This window comes from Bufo bufo, chromosome 2 (genome assembly GCF_905171765.1).
Source record: "Bufo bufo chromosome 2, aBufBuf1.1, whole genome shotgun sequence".
Lineage (NCBI taxonomy): Eukaryota > Metazoa > Chordata > Amphibia > Anura > Bufonidae > Bufo > Bufo bufo.
The window spans coordinates 598,876,597-598,896,271 of NC_053390.1; the positions used below are offsets into that span (position 1 = coordinate 598,876,597).

The window sequence follows — 19,675 nt, forward strand, 5'->3', positions numbered from 1 at the left end:
AAAAACAAATTATCTTCAGAATGCAGTAATTAATAAGGTGATTTTTTCTTTGCTCTAGGAATGAAGACCCAAAAATCTCTTCATTATGTAGGGGTTCACATGCACATGGTCATTCTAACAGTTATATGTATAAATGTACAACAGCTGAGCTTGTCATTGCTACTTAAAAGGGGTTGTCTCACTTCAGTAAGTGGCATTTATCATGTAGCGAAAGTTAATACAAGGCAGTTACTAATGTATTTTGATTTCCCATATTGCTTCCTTTGCTGGCTGGATTCATTTTTCCATCACATTATACACTGCTCATTTCCATGGTTACGACCAACCAGCAATCCATCAGTGGTGGTAGTGCTTGCACGATATAGGAAAAAACACAAGCCTATATGCTTCTCCCCTGATCCCGGCCACAAGAGAGGATGACGCTTTTTCCTATAGTGTGCAAGCACAACCACCACTGATGGATTGCTGGGTGGTCGTAACCATGGAAACGAGCAGTGTATAATGTGATGGAAAAATGAACCCAGCCAGCAAAGGAAGCAATATGGATAATAACAATATATTAGGAAGTGGCTTGTATTAACGTTCTCTACATGATAAATGCCACTTACTGAAGTGAGACAACCCCTTTAATCACATTAGCTTCAACAGCACAAAGGCCATGTGACTGATGGATGTGATGTCACAGGCCTGGGAAGAAGTTGCAGCACCAGATGATTGGATGCCGGAAACACAACTGATGACCTATCCTTAGGATAGATTAACAGTATATAGGACCTGGAAAAGCCCTTTAAGGCACATAATGCAGATTTATCATGTCTCATCTCGTGCACAATATCCCATCTCCCTAGAACTAATGCTCCTGCTCAAAGCTGACTTGTTAGAACATCTTTAAAATAATTGTTATTCCTTTATATTTATTAGTAGTGGCACTAGTACAACTGTATCATGGGAAAAATATGTATATAAACCAGTGGAATAGCTACAGATGCTTTAGGCCCAATGAACATCAAGTTTCTGTACAAAAAAGTATTGTAAAACACATATCACATTACTTACTGTGTGTCTCTTTTGAACATGTGAAGCTAAAAAGACCTGTATGTTCTAGCCTCTTCAGCAGCCAATTATGACTTACTCCAGAAAGAAGCATTTCATAATCAGTGTTGTCTAGAAAACGAGCTTGTTGTATCTGCTCATTATTTAGTCCTGGTAGCATATCAAAGGAACTTGCACTTGAACTGAGAAATGAATTGGATGCAGAAGAAGATCTAGAAAACTGACTTATTTTGCTCCAAGAGCTGGATCCATGGCTGATACTGAGACCCTGACTTGACCTTTCATCTCCTTCTTCTGTGCTCTCACATGGATCACCATTGTTTACCAATGGTGCTTTGCTATTTCTTGAAGACAAATTTAAACTACTGTCCTTGTGAGTTAAAGCAGGTATATCAGTTGAAGTTTCTATAGAACATTGCTGATGAAGGAATTGCCGTTCTAATTTGTCTTCTGTGCCCAATAACTCTTCAGAAACTGAGCCAGATGTATGATGGCTACCAGTAGGTGCACCTGAAGGGATCAACACAGATGCTTTCCTTTCAATGGGTGCATCATCTGCTGTATCTGCTGTTTTTGCTTCTATGTCAACTCCATGAAACAACCTTTTCTCAGCTGTACCACCTGCTAGGACTACAGATTTTGGGTTATTCTTAGATGACGCAACAAATACATCATTCATATTATCATCTGTTCCAGTCTGTCCTTCGGCATCTCCATCTGGAAAATAAGGACTGGGTTGTGGACTATCATGTATTCTATTATCAGCAATATCATCTGTTTCAGTTTCAGTGGCAGTTCCATGAATTACTGCTTGTCCTACATGACACCTTGATGGACCTAGATATATGAAGTTATCATGTGTTCTAGAGATTACATCTGTACCCTCCTCTCTTTCAGCTTTTATATCAATTTCCTGAATCAGTGTATGTCCTCCAAGACCCTTTGACTGTCCCGTAGATATGAATTCATCATTTGTAGTGTCTGCTGTTTCAGCTTGCATGTCAATTCCATGAATTTCTGTTAGCCTTGCCTTACCAACTGATGAACTTTTATCAATTCCAATGCACATATAATCTTCACTATCACATGTTGCAGTAAAGTCATTTATATTAGAAATCTTTTCTTCCGTAAAACCACTATGAGGCACACTATGTTTTTCTGCTACATTGTATGTCTTACTAATATTAGGTAAATACTTTGTCTCAGAAAAATCGCCAATAAACTCAAAGCTTCCATCATCTGAACACTGATCCGCACTATGTGATACAGCAGGTACATTTTTTAGACCTGCTGCTTTTGAAAATGTACTGACAACATTTCCAGTTCTTGAGCTTGGACATGAATCATTGGAAATTAATTCTTCTGGTTGCTTATCCGAGATCATATTTTCTTGAACAGATAGTTCCTGAAAGTCTATTTCCAGGCTTTTGCCATCTCCACTGAAATGCTCACCAAGGTTATCTGAAGAGCTGGAAGCATTTTCTGCTTTACCACTATCTTGAATTTCATTTTGTTCAGGGATGCATTCCCAACTAAAACTGGAATTTGACAAACTTAAGCTATGACTGCTACTGGAGGACCTACTTAATTTCCTTCTACTGCTATCAGAGGCACTTATTGCATTAGACCGTATTAATTTTTTTCTTCTAACTGATTTCTTGTCTGATGTGTGGCTGGATGTGCTGTCCATTGTACTTATAGTATCAGTAGTCTTCAAGGCGGTGACACAAGCACCTGATCTTAACCCATCTGTGGTGGCCTGCTGCCTGCATGTAATGTCAAACACTTCACAAAGGGAATTGTGATGATGAGAATACATATCCAATAGCTTTGCAAAACTGACTTTTCCAGTAAACAAATTTTTTTCCAGACAGTCCTTGTAGGTGTCAGGAACATAACAATTATCCTCAGAGTTCTGGAATGCCTGTACATCTAAATGATCTTTAATGGAGCTTACAAGAGACATGATATCAATGGATAAGTCTACTTTGTCTTGTTTATCCGGTAACAGGTTATACTTTGCAAGTTTTTCCATGGCTTCTCTACAAAGTTGATTCACATCTTCATTTATGGGTTCTGTGCCGTTAATCCACTTATGTACATTTACAAGACAAAAGGCTGCCTTGACAAAGCTGTGAAGCTCCTGTTTACTTATCACACGGTCTCCTTTCTTCTTGGTGAGGAGACCAATTTGGAATGATTCCTTAGCTTCGGAGAGATAATAAGACTTTCTATCATTTGGACACTCTTTTGACAAGCTGTACGATAATAAGCATGAACCACGGATGTTCTGGGAAATAAAATGACACAATATAAATGTTAGTAATTGACACAGTACCGTGATGCATATAAGATTTACTAGGTTTAAATAGAACAGGTTCAAATAAACTTGCATGACAATTTGTGTGATAAAAATGACCGCTGTAGGATCCGTTATTGATGGTTATCATGCTGTGCATTTTCTGATGTACAGTATGAAAAAAAAATACAAAAACCGCTATACTAAGTATGTGTGCTAGTTTCACCTTCGTTCACCTATGGACTTGAATGTTGACTTTCCATACTAGTTGACTGTATAAAAGCAGTTAAAGATGTTGATTGATCATTGTTCAGATTACAGATTTTGAGACCAATGACTATTGGATGCTGGGTTACATAAATATTACTATTCCGCTGCATTATTCAATTTGCTGTCTAAATGGATTGCAGGTTAAAAATTGTATAAAATGAAATGTACATAGAATATATTTAAAAACTACTGAGATGAGATGTGTGAATGACACTGGCGTTTTCTTTAAAAGAGGTAACTGCCCATATACATTAGATTTATGTCAGACAAACCCGACAATTTTGATGGGACCAGCCGAGCTTCTAATACGTGTGGGGGCTGCTGACATTAGATGTCAGGAGAGAGAAGGATAGGGCAAGCTGTCCGTGAAGGTTCTCATTCATCCAAGTCATGACATATGAGTAGTATTAAGTTAGAGTAACTGGATTTGTTGTATTGTCTCTTGAAGACATTTCGCTAGTCATCTGACTGGTACATTTAGAAATCGAGAAAGCTAATTGGATGACTATCGAAACGTCCTTATGACATAATATTAATAACTAAATGGTGTCGTTTCTGAAGAAACCACAGGATGTTAGCTTGAAATCTGATTGGGTGTTTGTGGCTCCACCCACTTTTTAAAATTTTAACCCAAGTCACCTAATGACTGACTGTGCCAAATTTGAGGACCCTGCCATTAACAGTCAAAGAGCGGCAGTAATTTAAATTTTCCCATATAAAACAAATTGCTGAAATGTAATGTTGGCTGTTAAAGGCTCCACCCACTTTTCCTAAGTCCTAACAATACTCACCCAGTGACCCATGGTGCCAGTTTGGGGACTCTGGCTTTCATATTGCAAGAATAACAGCTTTTTAAATTTTCTCATTGAAGTCAATAGGGAAAATCTGATTGGTTGTGGCTCCGCCCACTCATAAAATTTAAATTCCTGTCACCCAGTAACCGAATGTACAAAGTTTGAAGACCCTGCCATTAACAGTGTAAGAATGGCAGCAATTTAAATATTACCATTGAATAGCACTAGGTAATATTTGATTGGCTGTTTTAAGCTCCGCCCAGTTTCCCGAATTTTAAGCCCAGTCACTCAGCCATGGTCTGTGCCAAGATTGGGGCCTCTGGCTTTAAAACTGTGAGAATAGCAGTATTTGAAAGTTTTACATTGAAGTCAATAGGTGAAATCTGATTGGCTGTTTAGGCTCCACCCACTTTTCCTAAATGTTGACCGCAGTCACCCAGTGAGTAATTGTGCTAAGTTTGTGACACTTGGCATTTAAACTGTGATAATAGCAGCAGTTTATCTGCTTTTCATTAAGGTCAAAGGCTGAAATCTGATTGTCTGTTGTTGCCCCGCCCCTTTTTTGCCTAATTGTGAACCACAGTCACCCAGTGACTAACACTTTAAGGTTTGGGAATTATGGCATTTAACGTGTAAAAATGGCAGCAGTTTTATTGTTTTCTATTCAAAATCAATGAGTGAAATTTGATTGGTTGTTGGTGGCTCTGCCCACTTTTTCTAACTTTGAAGTGGAAACACCCAATGACCACATTTGTGATACTTGAGGTCCATGACATCAATAATGTGAGAATGGCAGCATTTTTAGTTTTTCCCATTTAAATCAATCAAATAAATCTGATTGGTTGTTTTTGGCCCCGCCCAATTTTCAGAATTTTAATCCCAGTCCTCCAGTGACCAACTGTGCCAAGTTTGAGGACCCTGCCATTAACAGTCTAAGAGCAGCGGCAGTTTTAAATTTTCCCATTTAAACAAATGGCTGAAATTTGATTGGCCGTTGTAGACCCACCCAATTTTTATAAATCTTAACCTCAGTCACCCAGTGACCCACGGTGCCAAGTGTGGGTATTCTGGCTTAAACACTGTGAGAATGACAGCAATTAAAATTTTATGATTGAAGTCAATAGGGAAAATCTGATTGGTTGTTTGTGGCTCCGCCCACTTTTTAGAGTCCCCAAAATGTGACAGAAATTTTCAGGTTGACCCCATGACTAAGTGACCCAAGTTTGGTGAGTTTAACTTCAAAGCTGTACGAGTGGCAAAAGTTTACAATTTTCCAATGAAAGTCTATGACAAAAAGTGGGGTCTTTGGGGGGCCACCCCAGGGGCCCGGAGGGTGGGATCGGTTAACAAAGCACAAGCAACCTATTCGGGTATGTGCCTAACAAGTGTGCAAAGTTTGGTAATTGTACTCCTAAAACTGTGGGAGGAGTAGCGTATAGAAAATAGAAACATAGAAACATAGAATGTGTCGGCAGATAAGAACCATTTGGCCCATCTAGTCTGCCCAATATATCTGAATACTATGGATAGCCCCTGGCCCTATCTTATATGAAGGATAGCCATATGCCTATCCCATGCACGCTTAAACCCCTTTACTGTATTTGCAGCTACCACTTCTGCAGGAAGGCTATTCCATGCATCCACTACTCTCTCAGTAAAGTAATACTTCCTGATATTACTTTTAAACCTTTGCCCCTCTAATTTAAAACTGTGTCCTCTTGTGGTAGTTTTTCTTCTTTTAAATATGCTCTCCTCCTTTGCTAGCTCCGCCCACTTTGGGGGGTCCCCTCAAAATATACCCTTTTATTCGGGTTGACACCAACAATATGTAATATGTGGTCCGAGTTTGGGGAGTGTAGCTTCAAAACTGTGCAAGTGGGAACGATTTGAAATTTTTTCCTGTTAAAGTCAATGGCAAAAAAGGGGTCTTTGGTGGTCTGCCGCAGGGGCCCGGAGGGTGGGATCGCTTATTAAAGCACAAGCATTTGTAACCCCAAATCTGTAGGAGGAGTAGCGTATAGAAAAAGGGGCGGCGGACAAGAATAATAAAACGGAATAATAAGCTGAAACAATCGAATAACAGTATGTTGGCTTTTTCAAGCCAACATAATAAAAAAATGCACTATTTTTTGATAAATTAAAGAATATAAACTGATATAGTTAAAGGGATTCTGTCATCAGAATTTAGGCCTATAACGTAAACATATGGCGAGGTCCCTACTAATACACTGAATCCTAAAGTGACCTTATCAAATGCGCCTGTGGCTCTATAATCATATAAAACAGGTTTATATAACCTGTCACTCACGTCACAAATTTGTCCAAGGGGACGTCTCATGATGCAGGGTGCCCGGCTGCAGCCAACTCGTTTTGGTGCCCAGCGCCGCCTTCTGAATTGAAATCCCCGCCCTCCCTTTCATTAGAGCTGCCTACCTCAGTTCATCGCCGCCTCTCTAACGTCCGCTCTCCTCAGCCAGATCCCACGCGTGCGCACTAGGTATAACCTGATGCGCCCGTGCGGACTCCTGGCAGCGGCCTCGTTAAGCGAAGTGCGCATGCGCCGTCCGGCGCACTTCGCTCGAACCTGCCTTGACCGCCCTATTACAGCCATCCAACCTCCTACAGCTAGGTTATACCTATTGCGCACGCGCGGGATCTGGCTGAGGAGAGCGGACGTTAGAGAGGCGGCGATGAACTGAGGTAGGCGGCTCTAATGAAAGGGAGGGCGGCGATTTCAATTCAGAAGGCGGCGCTGGGCACCAAAACGAGATGGCTGCAGCCGGGCACCCTGCATCATGAGACGTCCCCTTGGACACATTTGTGACGTGAGTGACAGGTTATATAAACCTGTTTTATATGATTATAGAGCCACAGGCGCATTTGATAAGGTCACTTTAGGATTCAGTGTATTAGTAGGGACCTCGCCATATGTTTAGGTTATAGGCCTAAATTCTGATGACAGAATCCCTTTAATTTTGATCTCTCTGCCGTTAGTTTTACTGCCTTAGATACTCACATTTTAAAAAGCATGGATTACAGGCTTACCTTTTTCACCAGCAATTTTGTTACTTTTCATTAAAAGGGTGCTACAATGGCAGACAAAGTTTTTTAACACATTGGTCCAATGGTCAGTCAAAGAACATTCTTATGAATGTTTGATCCAGATTTTTGGGCTGCATACGTACAGCGCTTGGTGCTAGATTTTACTCTGGTGCACAGTACATGTACACTGCCAGATTAAAGAGGTTCTCCTCTTATTCTATATGGATAGCTTATCCTATCAGTCCCCGCTGATCAGCTGTATGAAAAGAATGCAGCGCTTGTACGAGTGCTGTGTTTTCTTCACTGATCACCCATCGACATTGCAGCGGCAAACACGTATAATTACAGCTACTCCGTCCCAATTATTTCAATGGGACAGTTCTATCTCATTATCAATATAAAATAAACGGACAACCCCTAGAAGAAGACAGAAGAGGTCTATTTCCTTTCGTAGATGCATAGTGCTCAATGAGCGCTATGGTGAATAGCCGCTTCCTCTATCAGTGCTCACGTGATCGCTGGATGTCTCGGACATAGAAGAGCTGCAGGTTCTTAGCAGACTCTGATCAGCTCTGCCTGTGTACAATGCCACCATAGTAGGCTGTATTTCCTTTGGATGCCCCAGTTACAGTGGAAATGGTTCAAAATGCAAAAAAAAAAAAAAAAGTGTCAGTGTCCCGTCCCCTGAACAGGACTTTTAATGATCTCTTGGGGGACATATTATGTGCCAAAATAAATGTAAAAAATAAGTAAAAATATAACATACAAATAAAATCCAAAAAATAAAAACACCCAGGCCAAATTAAACTGTTGCCATTATCGTAAAACTATACATATTCTATATATATGAAAATGACCAAAACAAAATAGGGAACCTATTTAAATAATTTAAATATGCAAACCAAACACAAATAAAGAATAAGGAGCTATAGCGTGAAAAAATATGACTTTTTCAAAAACATTTTGTTCAGTTTTCCTAAATAAAACAAAAAAATACAACATTGCTAAAAAAACATGTTAATAAAAAAACCAAATGTGTCACGTAAAAATGTCACAAAAGTTATTTTGGTAGTCCAACAAATAGTTACAACTGTTAAACCACCACATGTGCTAAATCACAGAAAAGTGGTCATTAAGTCCTTTTCAGGCCTAGAGATTAAAGGGGGTTCACTTAACACAGGCTAGGTTTTATCAGTGGAAGATATTTACTGGTAAGCACCACCTTGCTGTTCATGTAAATTCTGTATACCTACAGATCAATGAGGGAGGTGCAACACAGCACCCAAGATCTCAGGCAACTGGATCCCTGTAAGAACAGCTCGCAGGAGTTGGAAGGAGCTCAAACAGCAATGATACTCCTGTAATTCTAGCAACTGGATGAACTGCTGGATGTTGCTAGTAACTATACCAAACAGGAAATATTTATTTAAAGAGCAACTAAACCTTTGTATCAAATTTTAATATGTTGTCCCTAATGCCCTAATAAAACTTTTTCTAATATACTTTATTAATTAATTTTGTATTTTTATTAGACTTTTTTTCCTCCATAAAGCGCACTATTCACGGTGCGCTTAAAACTAAGTTCGCTGTCAGCTCAGCGGTGTATGGAGTAAGGACCGTTAAGTTTATGAATGGGGCCGCATAATCAGCTAGTACAGGCAAGGAGAGCATATTGCTGCTCCTGCCCATGTCCCCCGGAGGATTACTAACTCCTGGCATAGCACATGGGTACCCTGTACCCATGTACTATGCCAGGATTAGCTGAACAGAGCGGGCTCCTGCTTCTGCCTGCTCCGCTAAGCTAAGAGCTGACATGCAGTTCTCTTAGCTTAGCGGAGCAGGAGCCCGTTCCACTCAGCTAAGGCTACTTTTACACTCATGTTTTGGGCGGATCTGTCATGGATTTGCAAAAACGGATCCGTTACAATAATACAACTGCATGCATCCGTCATGAACGGATCCATTTGTATTATCTGTAACATGGCCAAGACGTCATGAACTCCATTGAAAGTCAATGGAGGACGGATCAGTTTTCTATTGTGCCAGATTGTGTCAGTGAAAAGGGATCCGTCCCTATTGACTTACATTGTGTGCCAGGACTGATCCGTTTGGCTCAGTTTCGTCAAGCAGGCAGCGTTTCGGTGTCCGCCTCCAGAGCGGAATGGTGACTGATCGGAGGCAAACTGATGCAATCTGAGCGGATCCTTTTCCATTTAGAATGCATTAGGACAAAACTGATCCGTTTTGGACCGCTTGTGGGAGCCCTGAACGGATCTCACAAACGGAAAGCCAAAATGCGAGTGTGAAAGTAGCCTAATCCTGGCACAGTACATGAATTTTAAGCGCACAGGGAATAGTGCGCTTTATGGAGGAAAAAGTCTAATAAAAATACAAAATTAATGAATAAAGTATATTAGAAAAAGTTTTATTAGGACATTATTAAAATTTGATACTAAGGTTTAGTTACTCTTTAAGCTACAGAAAAATAACAAAGTAACATTTTTAATTTAACATATAATTAGTTACCAGATTGGTAAGGACAAAAAGGGGTGTGTACAGACTGAAGGTTGCCGCCAGTTTACATGCTTCTGCTGCAGACAGTAATCTGTGTTCATCTTCCAGTAAAGTCTGTTAATGAAAAAATACAAGACCTGTTAGGCCTGTAAAACCTCACACTATGGGGAGATTTATCAGGAGGGGAATTTTTTAAGTCAATTTAGTATGCAAATGTATGAACCATCACATGTTTTTGGATAGATCTGGTACATCTTTAGAGGTGTAACTCCAGTTTTTATATCACCTCCTACTGGAGGTGGTGATGGCGTGACATCACATAAAAGTTGAAAATTTTTAGGAAAACCTGATGTGTGCCAAGGCTTCATAAATTCCCCCTATAAGTATTTAGAAACCGTTAAACACTACAACTATGTATTTAGGATAGTAACTAAGATGATGATATAAATACACAGGTTCATGCAAATTCCACCTGCATATTGTACATACAAGTACAGGGTAGCTCTGTTGCAAAAATGAAGAAACCGAAGGCTCCATAGATCAGGAAGTCTGAAGTTGTGCATGAAATTCAGCAGCGGATAGCAAGTAGCCCCTAAAAATCAACTTGAAGATTATCTCAGCAAGTTGGTGTGTCACGAATGACGTGTCAGCGAGTGCTGAAATCTCTGAACCTGAAACTGCACTGAATAACGTGTGTACAGGAACCGAGTCTGACAAAGCAAAACGCGGAAATGACTGGACTTTGCTGACTGGAGGCAGGCTACTTTTTCGTGGGCCACTCTGTATTATGAATAAATCAATGCACATAATTTAGTTAGCATTAGACACTTAGCATTAGAGTGCTGTGTGAATAAGAGGGGGACACCCAGGGAGGATAAATGGGAAGGCTGCTGAGGGTACTAGATGTTGTGCACCACAATCATTTTCTTTATTTTGTAAGAGCATTTAAACATTTTAAAGCCACACATGTCTGGCTTTGTGGGCTATTAAATCAGACATACGGGCTGGTAGGGCTCATCATGCTGATTAAAACTACACCTTTCTTTTGTCTGTATGATAAACGGCTGCAGAGAAATCTGTGTTTTATTCATATGCAAATGAGACTTTCGGGCACTCGGAGGCAGGGCTGAATTGTCTGAGCACCTCTTTCTAATACCCCCTGCACATGCCCCCCTAACCTTGATTGACAGGGCTAGCCATCAGGCTAAGGGCAGAGCCCTGTCCTAGAGCTGTGTGCTAGCACTAGCATATTACTTTGTACTATAGCTTCACCGCACTGAGATCTGCTCAGAAAGCTAATCTACATATTACTGCTTTATTCACAGGCACGATGTATGATTATACAGCAGGGGCGGATTGGCCATAGACCCTACAGGGAAATTTCCTGGTGGGCCGATGCCCCAGGGGGCCGCCCAAGTCTTCCTCTCTGTCACTGACCGGGTACATAATGCGCTCTCAACAGTAATTAACGCTATGAGAATCAAAAACTCATGTGCCCCACCAGTGACCGCACATGCTCTCCTGAATTCAACTGCTTTGGCCCACATCTCACCTCCTAAGCCCCCTGCTCCATAGACAACTGGAGGAGGAGGACAGAAGATGGTAGCTATTGATGGCCACCACCAGGGGCGTAGCTAAAAGCTCATGGGCCCTGGTGCAAGAGTTCAGCTTGGGCCCCCGTCCCTCAGTGCTTGTTGGCAAGGGGCAGGGGAGCACATAGCCTTCCTGCTGCCTGAGGCAAACATTGAAAGGGCACCCCCCTCATGCCAAATTCTTAACCTAACCCCTTCCCTCCAGCCAGAGGTGTAAATTGACCAGTATGCACTTTCTATAATGCCAGTGTCTTATGTGGCACAAGGGTCTTTGGGCCCCCTCAGGCTCCTGGGCCCGGTAGCGACTGCTACCTCTGCACCCCCTATAGCTACGCCCCTGGCCACCACAGAGGGCCAACTTTTGGGCAGTATATTGTGCTACACTGTGTTATTTGGTATTGCTGGGATGGTATTTTGCACTATGGTATTGTAGACCCCCCCTACTTATGTTGCCCCGTCTTATGTTAATTTGGACCTGCCTACAAAATGGGGCCACTTTTAGTTTTTTTTTTCCAGGGCCACTTCTAGTTCCCAGTTCACCCCTGTTATACAGACACCAGTAATATGTGCTAGCTTATAAGCATAGAATAACTACACATCTCTATGCGGTTATGATATAGCTTGGTGGTTAAGTGATTGCTTTTGTATGTAGAGATCCCAGGATTGAATCTTGGCAGAGATATCAACATTTCTTTTTCTTCCACATTTATCCTATAACAAAAAGTCTATGTTCTTATTATATTGAGAATAATGTTTTTTTTTAGAAAGCTAATAAATATTACTGTTTTTCTTATAATCATATATTGTGTCTGTGAATAAATAAGTAATATGTTTTAGCAAAAAAAAATAAAAAAAATGATTATATATTATTTATTGTAGTATAGCCGTTTAATATGGTCTTGAATAAGAGAAAAAAAATAACAGAAAGAAAATGAACATCTCTTCTAAGATTTGAACCTAGGTTCTCTATATGCAGTGTAAACTACTATACCACTAAGCTATAGCATCACCACATAGATATGCCTAAAAAAAATATGCTTAAAAGCTGACACATATTACTGGAGTCTTTATAATCATACATTGTGCCTGTGAATAAAGCAGTAATATGTAGATTAGCTTTCTGAGCAGATCTCAGTGTGGTAAAGCTATAGTATATAGTGATATGATATTGCTAGCACACAGCCTCATGACTAGCCCTGTCAATCAAGGGGAGGGGGAGTGTGCAGAGCACAGGGAGTGTTACAAAGCAGTGCTCAGACAATTTAACCCTGCCTCCTAGTGCTCCAATTGCTCATTTGCATATGAATAAATACGCATATTGCTCTGCAGCTATTTATCATACAGAGAAAAGGAAGGTATCATTTTAATCAGCATGGTAAGCCCTACCAGTATATCTGGTTTAATAGGGTTGATCCTGGTGACAGAGTGTCTTTAACTGTAAATGTTATAGTGGTATTTCAGCAGTTGAAATTTATGCTGTCTAAAGGTGGGCTTCCACCTCTGGGAAGTTGATTTGCAGCAAATTCTTTTAGTATCCTAGGCTGCACCACTACCACAAAATCTGAACAGGCCCTAACAAGAAACGGTGACCATACACATTAGATAAAAGTTGGTTGATAGTTGAACATCAATTGAACAAACCATCATTGTGTGCATGATCTGTTCGCAGACACAGCCATACACATATTGGTCCGTATTGGCCATTACAAATCTTCAGACTGGCTATACACGTTCAATAAAAACTGGGAGATAGATAAAAAATCTTTCCGGGAACGTTCTTTCATAGAAATATATTTTGTCCGACTATCAGACAAAAATATTAAACACAACCAACCTCTTTTCAGATGATAAAGGTCTGTCATCAGTCGAAAATGATCGTTCATTGTTAAATTAGTTAAAATTGTTTGTTTTTGTTGAAATCATCCATTTTGATTAACTTAGATTAATGTGTATTGGCACCTTATATGTTTCAGGAGGATTCCATTGAGTAGTGAATACATATTAATAAAGTTCAAAGAGCATCTGTCAGTAGGCTCCTGCTCAGTAAAACAATGCCTCATTATTACTTGTTATTAGGTGTTTGGGGCATCAAGGGGTTGGCAGAACTTCTCTGCTCTGTACTTTGAGCCTTTCCTCCAATACCCTTGTTTGACAGGGGCAGGCTGTAATCAAACACCTGCATCCTTTTATTCAACAGACTCAACTCTACCAGCCAATATGCCAGATTTAATGGGGTTAATCCTGCTGACATATGCTCTTTAAAGGTTGTGGATACCTTTGACATGGAAAAATGATTTTCACAAGTCTGTGGTTACCTTGACTAATAAAAAAAAGTTGCAAGAAGTTTCAGTCTGCAATCTTCATTCATTTTTAGATTCTGAATATTCCATTTGCAACCTGCTCCTTGTTTCAGACTTTTCTCATGTGGAAGTGTTCCTACCAATAAGACATACTGGATATGTGTCTCCAGGATGCTCCCTGTCATCATCTACAAACTGTTTTGAGTATGCTTTCCTCCCTATCTACAGCCTGAGCTGTCTTTCTTGGGTCCTCTATCCACACACATCTTATGTACAACCTCCTGCTGTTGTCTCTAACACTGACAGAAAGTTTATGTCAGATTAAGCAGCACCAACAGCTAGGTAAAGGAATTAAGGTGCCCATACCACTTCTACAAGTGCCACCCAAACGACTCCCCAACATACATACATGCTTGGTTCCCCTGAGCGTGTATATGTTTTCAGTGGGGAGGGAGAAGAAAGGCGCTGCCAGACACCTCTAGAGGTAGCTTATCTTGGGGGAGAACAGGAGGTTCAATCAATGAACTCAATGTGAACTTATTCTTTCCCCTGACATCATCTGTCAGGGGAGAGTCAGGAGCTCCCCATAAACATTAGACTGTCAGTATTCTGCTGAATACGGCATATTTTATGAGGGTCTTTACACACGCCCTGCAGAAGCATAATGATATGACATTTTTAATTTTTTTTTGAATATTTTGCATTTAGGAAGCAAATAAACAACAAAAACAATTCCATGTAAAGGTGTCCATAAGCTTTAAAGGCTATGTACTCCTTTGATTATATTTTTTTAATATTATGGCAGACACGGAGGCTTCGTATTGCATTCTCTATCTTGAAAACTATAGCAGCAAATACAGGACAGGAAGAGAAAAAACTAGTGACTTAGGCAACAGGCCACTCCCCCTATTACAGCCGGTATAATAACCAGCCACTCCTCACAATCTTCCTCTTTCTTTGCTGCTCACAGGAGGAGATAAGTATAGGGTTTGCTCTTTGGCTTATATATATATATATATATCGTCACCAGTTTTTTCCCTGTTTTTACCCCTTGTTATTTTTCCCTACCCATCTGACCTTTTCTGGCTCCCTGCCTCGCCCAGTCTCCGCTCAGAGCGGTTCGCTCTGCTCCTGTTACCCCAGCCTGCATTGCGCTCCTCCACCGGGTTCTCTCTCCGGCCATTGCGCCGGAAATCTTGCGAGATCTCGGCGGCGAGCGCGTCCCACCTAGTCATCCGTGTGACCCAAAATCTTGCGAGATTTCGGCGGCCATCTTGTGAATACCGCGCACCGCTCCCCAACTGCCGGGATCTGGAGATCCTGGCTCCTGCAGCGCGCCTTCTCTTCTCTCTGGTTTTTTTTTCTTCCCCCCTTCAGTGCCGCAGTCCCCAGTAACCAACTGGCCAGGTCAGGTGCATCTTTGTTTGTGCCCATTTTGGACACTTCCCGCACCAGTAACCCTTAACCTGGTCCCACCTGTGGCTGTGGCCTGCCCCACCATGCCTAACCCAGCCACCCCATCTCACCCCCCGGGGGACACCGATTCCCCTCAGGCACAGACCAATCCACAGGCACTGCCGCCCCAATCATTCCCCATTCCCACCTTAGGCCCAATACCAGACGACCCTTTGGCCTTTCAAAAGTCAGTGGCAGATGCCATTGCCACGGCCATGGGATCCGTTTCTGCTACCATCTCCCACACTCTCTCACAAGCTCTCCTGGTGCGGTCCTCTGGCGCTCAGGGCACGGCGCATAGAGCACGCTCGGCGCATTCTGAGCTCCCCTCAGTTGATTATCCCCATCATGACGCTCAGGCCTCCAGAATCTATGTGACCGGTGAAGAAATCGGGTCAAGTGAAGAGGCTGAGGATGAGTCCGTTCATGATTCAGATGACGGTATGGAGTTGCAGGACCCGGGTCCTTCTACTCTGGCACCACCTAAGGCCCTCCCTTCGGGCGCCCCCAACGATCCCCCCGCTACCGCGGACGCCTTACACCATCCGAGGTCCGCCAAATGGCTCCCAACAGACCACGTATCCAAATACCTGGAGACCTGGGTCTGCCGTCTGCTTAGCAAAGCGGCCCGTAACAAGCTCAAAGCGGAATGTCCTAGGCCCTTAATCCCTAATAAAGTATGTGAGACCCCTACTGTGGATCCAGAAATGACCCAATTCCTAGCTAAACTAGGATGGAATCCCCGTAAGGGATTGTATTCCGCTTTGAAGGCATGCCAAGATAAGTTATTGGATATCTTTGGCCCACTAGCAAAATGGTTTGATTTGGCGGAATCCGCCAGAGCGGAAGACAAGCAGGTCGACCCGGAGGAGCTCCGCGGTTGGGTGCAAAGAGCAATCTGTATTGCTGGAAGTGTCAACACTTCCCTGTCTATAGAACGGCGAAAAGCCATTCTCTTCAAAATTGAACCGAAGCTGGTGAACCTCGCCCTCACGGAATCGGGCAAAGATGCCCAGGGCATCCTGTTTGGGGACTCTTTTATCAAAGAGTTAGGGCGCTTCGTGGGGGCCTTTCACAGCCCTAGACAAGGCGCAGTCCTCCATGAGGAGAGTTTTTCAGGGCCAGGTCTCTACCAGGGCTGGCAGTGTCAGGGGCGGTCTGTACGGCCGGTCCACCAACCAAGCCCCTAACATGGGCCGAGGCTCCTTTACCCAATCGACTGGTTTCCATGGGTCGTCCTTCCAGGAGACGCGCCATCAATCCCCGTTCTTCCCGCAGAAGATCCTGGCGTTCCCGAGGTCTCAAAGGAACTCCCGGCTCAAGACGTCCATATGGTAAGCCTACGACTTCCCTATGTTTCTTCCAATACATCTGTAGGGGGCAGACTCCGTAATTTTTTCCCTGCCTGGCAAGCCATCATCTTGGACTATCAGGGGCTTCCAAATAGAGCTTGTAGACACCCCAGACAGTATCCCCACCCCCCACCCAATAATATTATCATCGTCCGACCGCGCCTTGGTCGAAGAGGAACTCTCTGCTTTGTTCCTCAAAGGGGCCATAGAACGAGCCCCCACCCCTTCACCGGGGGTCTTGAGCAACATTTTCCTAGTAGAGAAAAAGGGTGGTCAGATGCAACCGGTGATCAACCTCCGCACTTAGTTCGTTACCGGCATTTCAAAATGGAGGGCATTCACCTCCTGCGAGATCTGCTCCTTCCCGGGGATTGGATGGCGAAATTGGATCTCCAGGACGCATATTTAACGGTCCCGGCTGCGGAACATTCCAGAGACCTTTTCAGGTTTCTCTGGAACAACGAAGTCTGGCACTTCACCTGCCTTCCCTTTGGCCTTTCCTCAGCTCCTTGGTGCTTCACCAAGTTGATGTGCCCAGTGGTGTCCTGGCTGCGGTGTCCGTCTAATCATTTATCTGGACGACATCCTCCTCATGGCCCAGAGTCGGGAGACGCTGCTCTCTCATCTTCAATGGACAATAGACCTCCTTTCGCGACTAGGTTTCCTCCTCAACCTGGAGAAATCCTGTCTGTCCCCGGCCAGGCGCATGGAGTTCCTCGGTTTTCTAATGGATTCGGAAGCGGAATCCCTCAGCCTCCCCTTGGCAAAGGTACGCTCGATTCGCAAAGAGTTACGGCGTGCATTGACACGCAGTCAGCTGTCGTTGCGCCACCTGGCCCGCATTATCGGCCTCTTTTCGTCCTCCATTCAGGCGGTCTTCCCAGCCCCTCTTCATTATCGGTCTCTCCAGTGCCTAAAGATTGCCCATCTTCGCAGGGGGGCCTCGTATTCAGATGGGGTGTCACTGGATGTGGAGACACGGGATGAATTGACGTGGTGGATCCACAATCTGTCTGCCTGGAACGGCAGAGCCAGCTTCGGGTCCCAACCGGATCTCGCGGTGGACTCCGGATGCCAGCCTCCTCGGCTGGGGAGCCCACTGCAGCGGTGTATCCACGGGGGGCCTGTGGTTGTTGGAGGAGTCGGGCCTCCATATCAATGCCCTCAAACTGCTTGCCGGCTCTTTTGCAATCCGGAGTTTCACGAAAGACACCGTGAATGCTTGCATACGACTTCGCATGGACAACGTGTCCGCTGTACGCTATGTCAACCACATGGGCGGCACTCGTTCTGCGTTGCTGTCTCGTTTGGCGAAGGATTTTTGGAATTACTGTTTTTCCAGGAATCTGCTTGTCCAGGCAGACTATCTCCCCGGTCTCCACAATACCCAGGCGGACTGGAGTTCTCGCCACTGGTCGGACAGCAGCGACTGGAAGTTGAAGGTGGAGGTCTTCTTCGCTATTTCTTCTCTTTGGGGTCCCTTTGCCATCGACCTCTTTGCATCCCGGCTCAACGCCCAACTTCCGCGCTTTTATAGCTGGCGCCCGGATCCCGCGGGAGAGGGCGTGGATGCGTTTCTCCAGGACTGGTCCAACTCGCTGCTTTATGCGTTCTCTCCGTTTGCCCTCATTCTCAGAGTCCTTCTTCAGGTCAGACGCCAGGGCGCCCAACTGGTTCTGCTGACCCCGTTTTGGAGGTCTCAGGTGTGGTTTCCCCAGGTTCGGGAGTTGACAGTGGATATCCCCAGGCTGCTGCCGGCCCTTCCGCATCTCTTGTCGGGACCCCTCAATCAGTGTTACCCCCCTTCTACTAGAGTGCTCGTTGCCCCTGTTAGCTTGGAGGATTTCCAGGGACTTCCGATCTCGACTCGACGCTTATTGGTTAACGCTTGGGCCCCCGGCACTAGATGCTTATATCGGTCCGCATGGAAGGCTTGGTTTAGTTGTTAGTTGGTGCGTGGGACGGGACTTGGATCCCGTTTCAGCCCCTGTGACGGCCATTCTTCAGTTTTTGACGTCCTTATTTGAGGCCGGTCGGGCTTATCGCACCATCAATGTGTACAGATCAGCCATATCCTCGGCTCACCAAGGTTTCAACGGCTGCCCTGCAGACGGCTTAAGGGTTCTCGCCTTGCGTGCCCTCCTAGGCCCGGCTACCTGGGATGTCTCCTGCGTTCTGTCTCTCTTTTCCTCCTGGCCCTCTAACGTGGATCTCTCCCTGCGCCAACTGTCGGCCAAGTTGGTTTCCCTTTTGTGTCTGGTGTCTTGCAAACGGGTCTCCGACGTGCAGGCCTTGGATTATTCCACCAGGTCTTTTACTCCGGAAGGGGTGACATTTGAGATCTCTAGGCGCACCAAGACTGTGTCTCGTTCGGTCTCTTACCAGAGTTTCCCGGCTAGGCCAGCCTTGTGTCCGGTTTCCTGCCTACGCGAATATGAGACAAGGACGGCGGCCTACCGATCTTCTGCCTCTCCCAATCTTTTTCTCTCGTATCGCCCTCCTTTTGCTCCGGTGTCTAGCGCCACCTTGGCGCATTGGGTCAAATGGGTACTGTCGCTCGCTGGGGTGGACACTTCCATCTTTACCGCTCATTCCACCCGTAGTGCGTCGGCCACTTCTATGATGGTTTCGAGGGCACGGTTGCAAGACATCTTGAAAGCGGCCGACTGGTCGCGCAAATCTACCTTTCTACTTTTGCCGGTCACCTCATGTTTTCTCCGCTTTGGTCATGCAGCTTTGAACTTGCAATATGAAGCCTCCGTGTCTGCCATAAAATTGTAGGATTTTACTAGTTTCACGACGTAAAGACATGACTTTATTAAAGACACGGAGGCGAGTATTAACCCACCCGGTTTGCAACTCCCACCCAAGCTTCTTCCAGGGGTATGGTAAGTATGGGATCTCAGGGGAAATGGTTGATTGTATCTTCCGTTGTATTTGCATATGTTTCTTCCAGCTACGCAGGATATTCTCTCCCATATGTAGTAGGGCGGAATTGATTTTG

At 43.9% G+C, this 19,675-nt stretch overlaps 1 protein-coding gene across 5 annotated transcripts in view; it reads right to left on the reverse strand.

Annotated features, from left to right (window-relative positions):
• Positions 1–19,675, reverse strand: part of ALPK1 (alpha kinase 1) — a 172,850-nt gene that overhangs the window by 22,441 nt on the left and 130,734 nt on the right. For all 5 annotated transcript variants that reach the window (XM_040418354.1, XM_040418355.1, XM_040418356.1 and 2 more), the window contains 2 exons: positions 9,985–10,086; positions 1,057–3,343 (listed from right to left, as the gene is read on the reverse strand). In XM_040418354.1, coding sequence (XP_040274288.1) covers positions 1,057–3,343; positions 9,985–10,086 — 2,389 coding nt within the window. The remainder of the gene's footprint in view (positions 1–1,056; positions 3,344–9,984; positions 10,087–19,675) is intronic.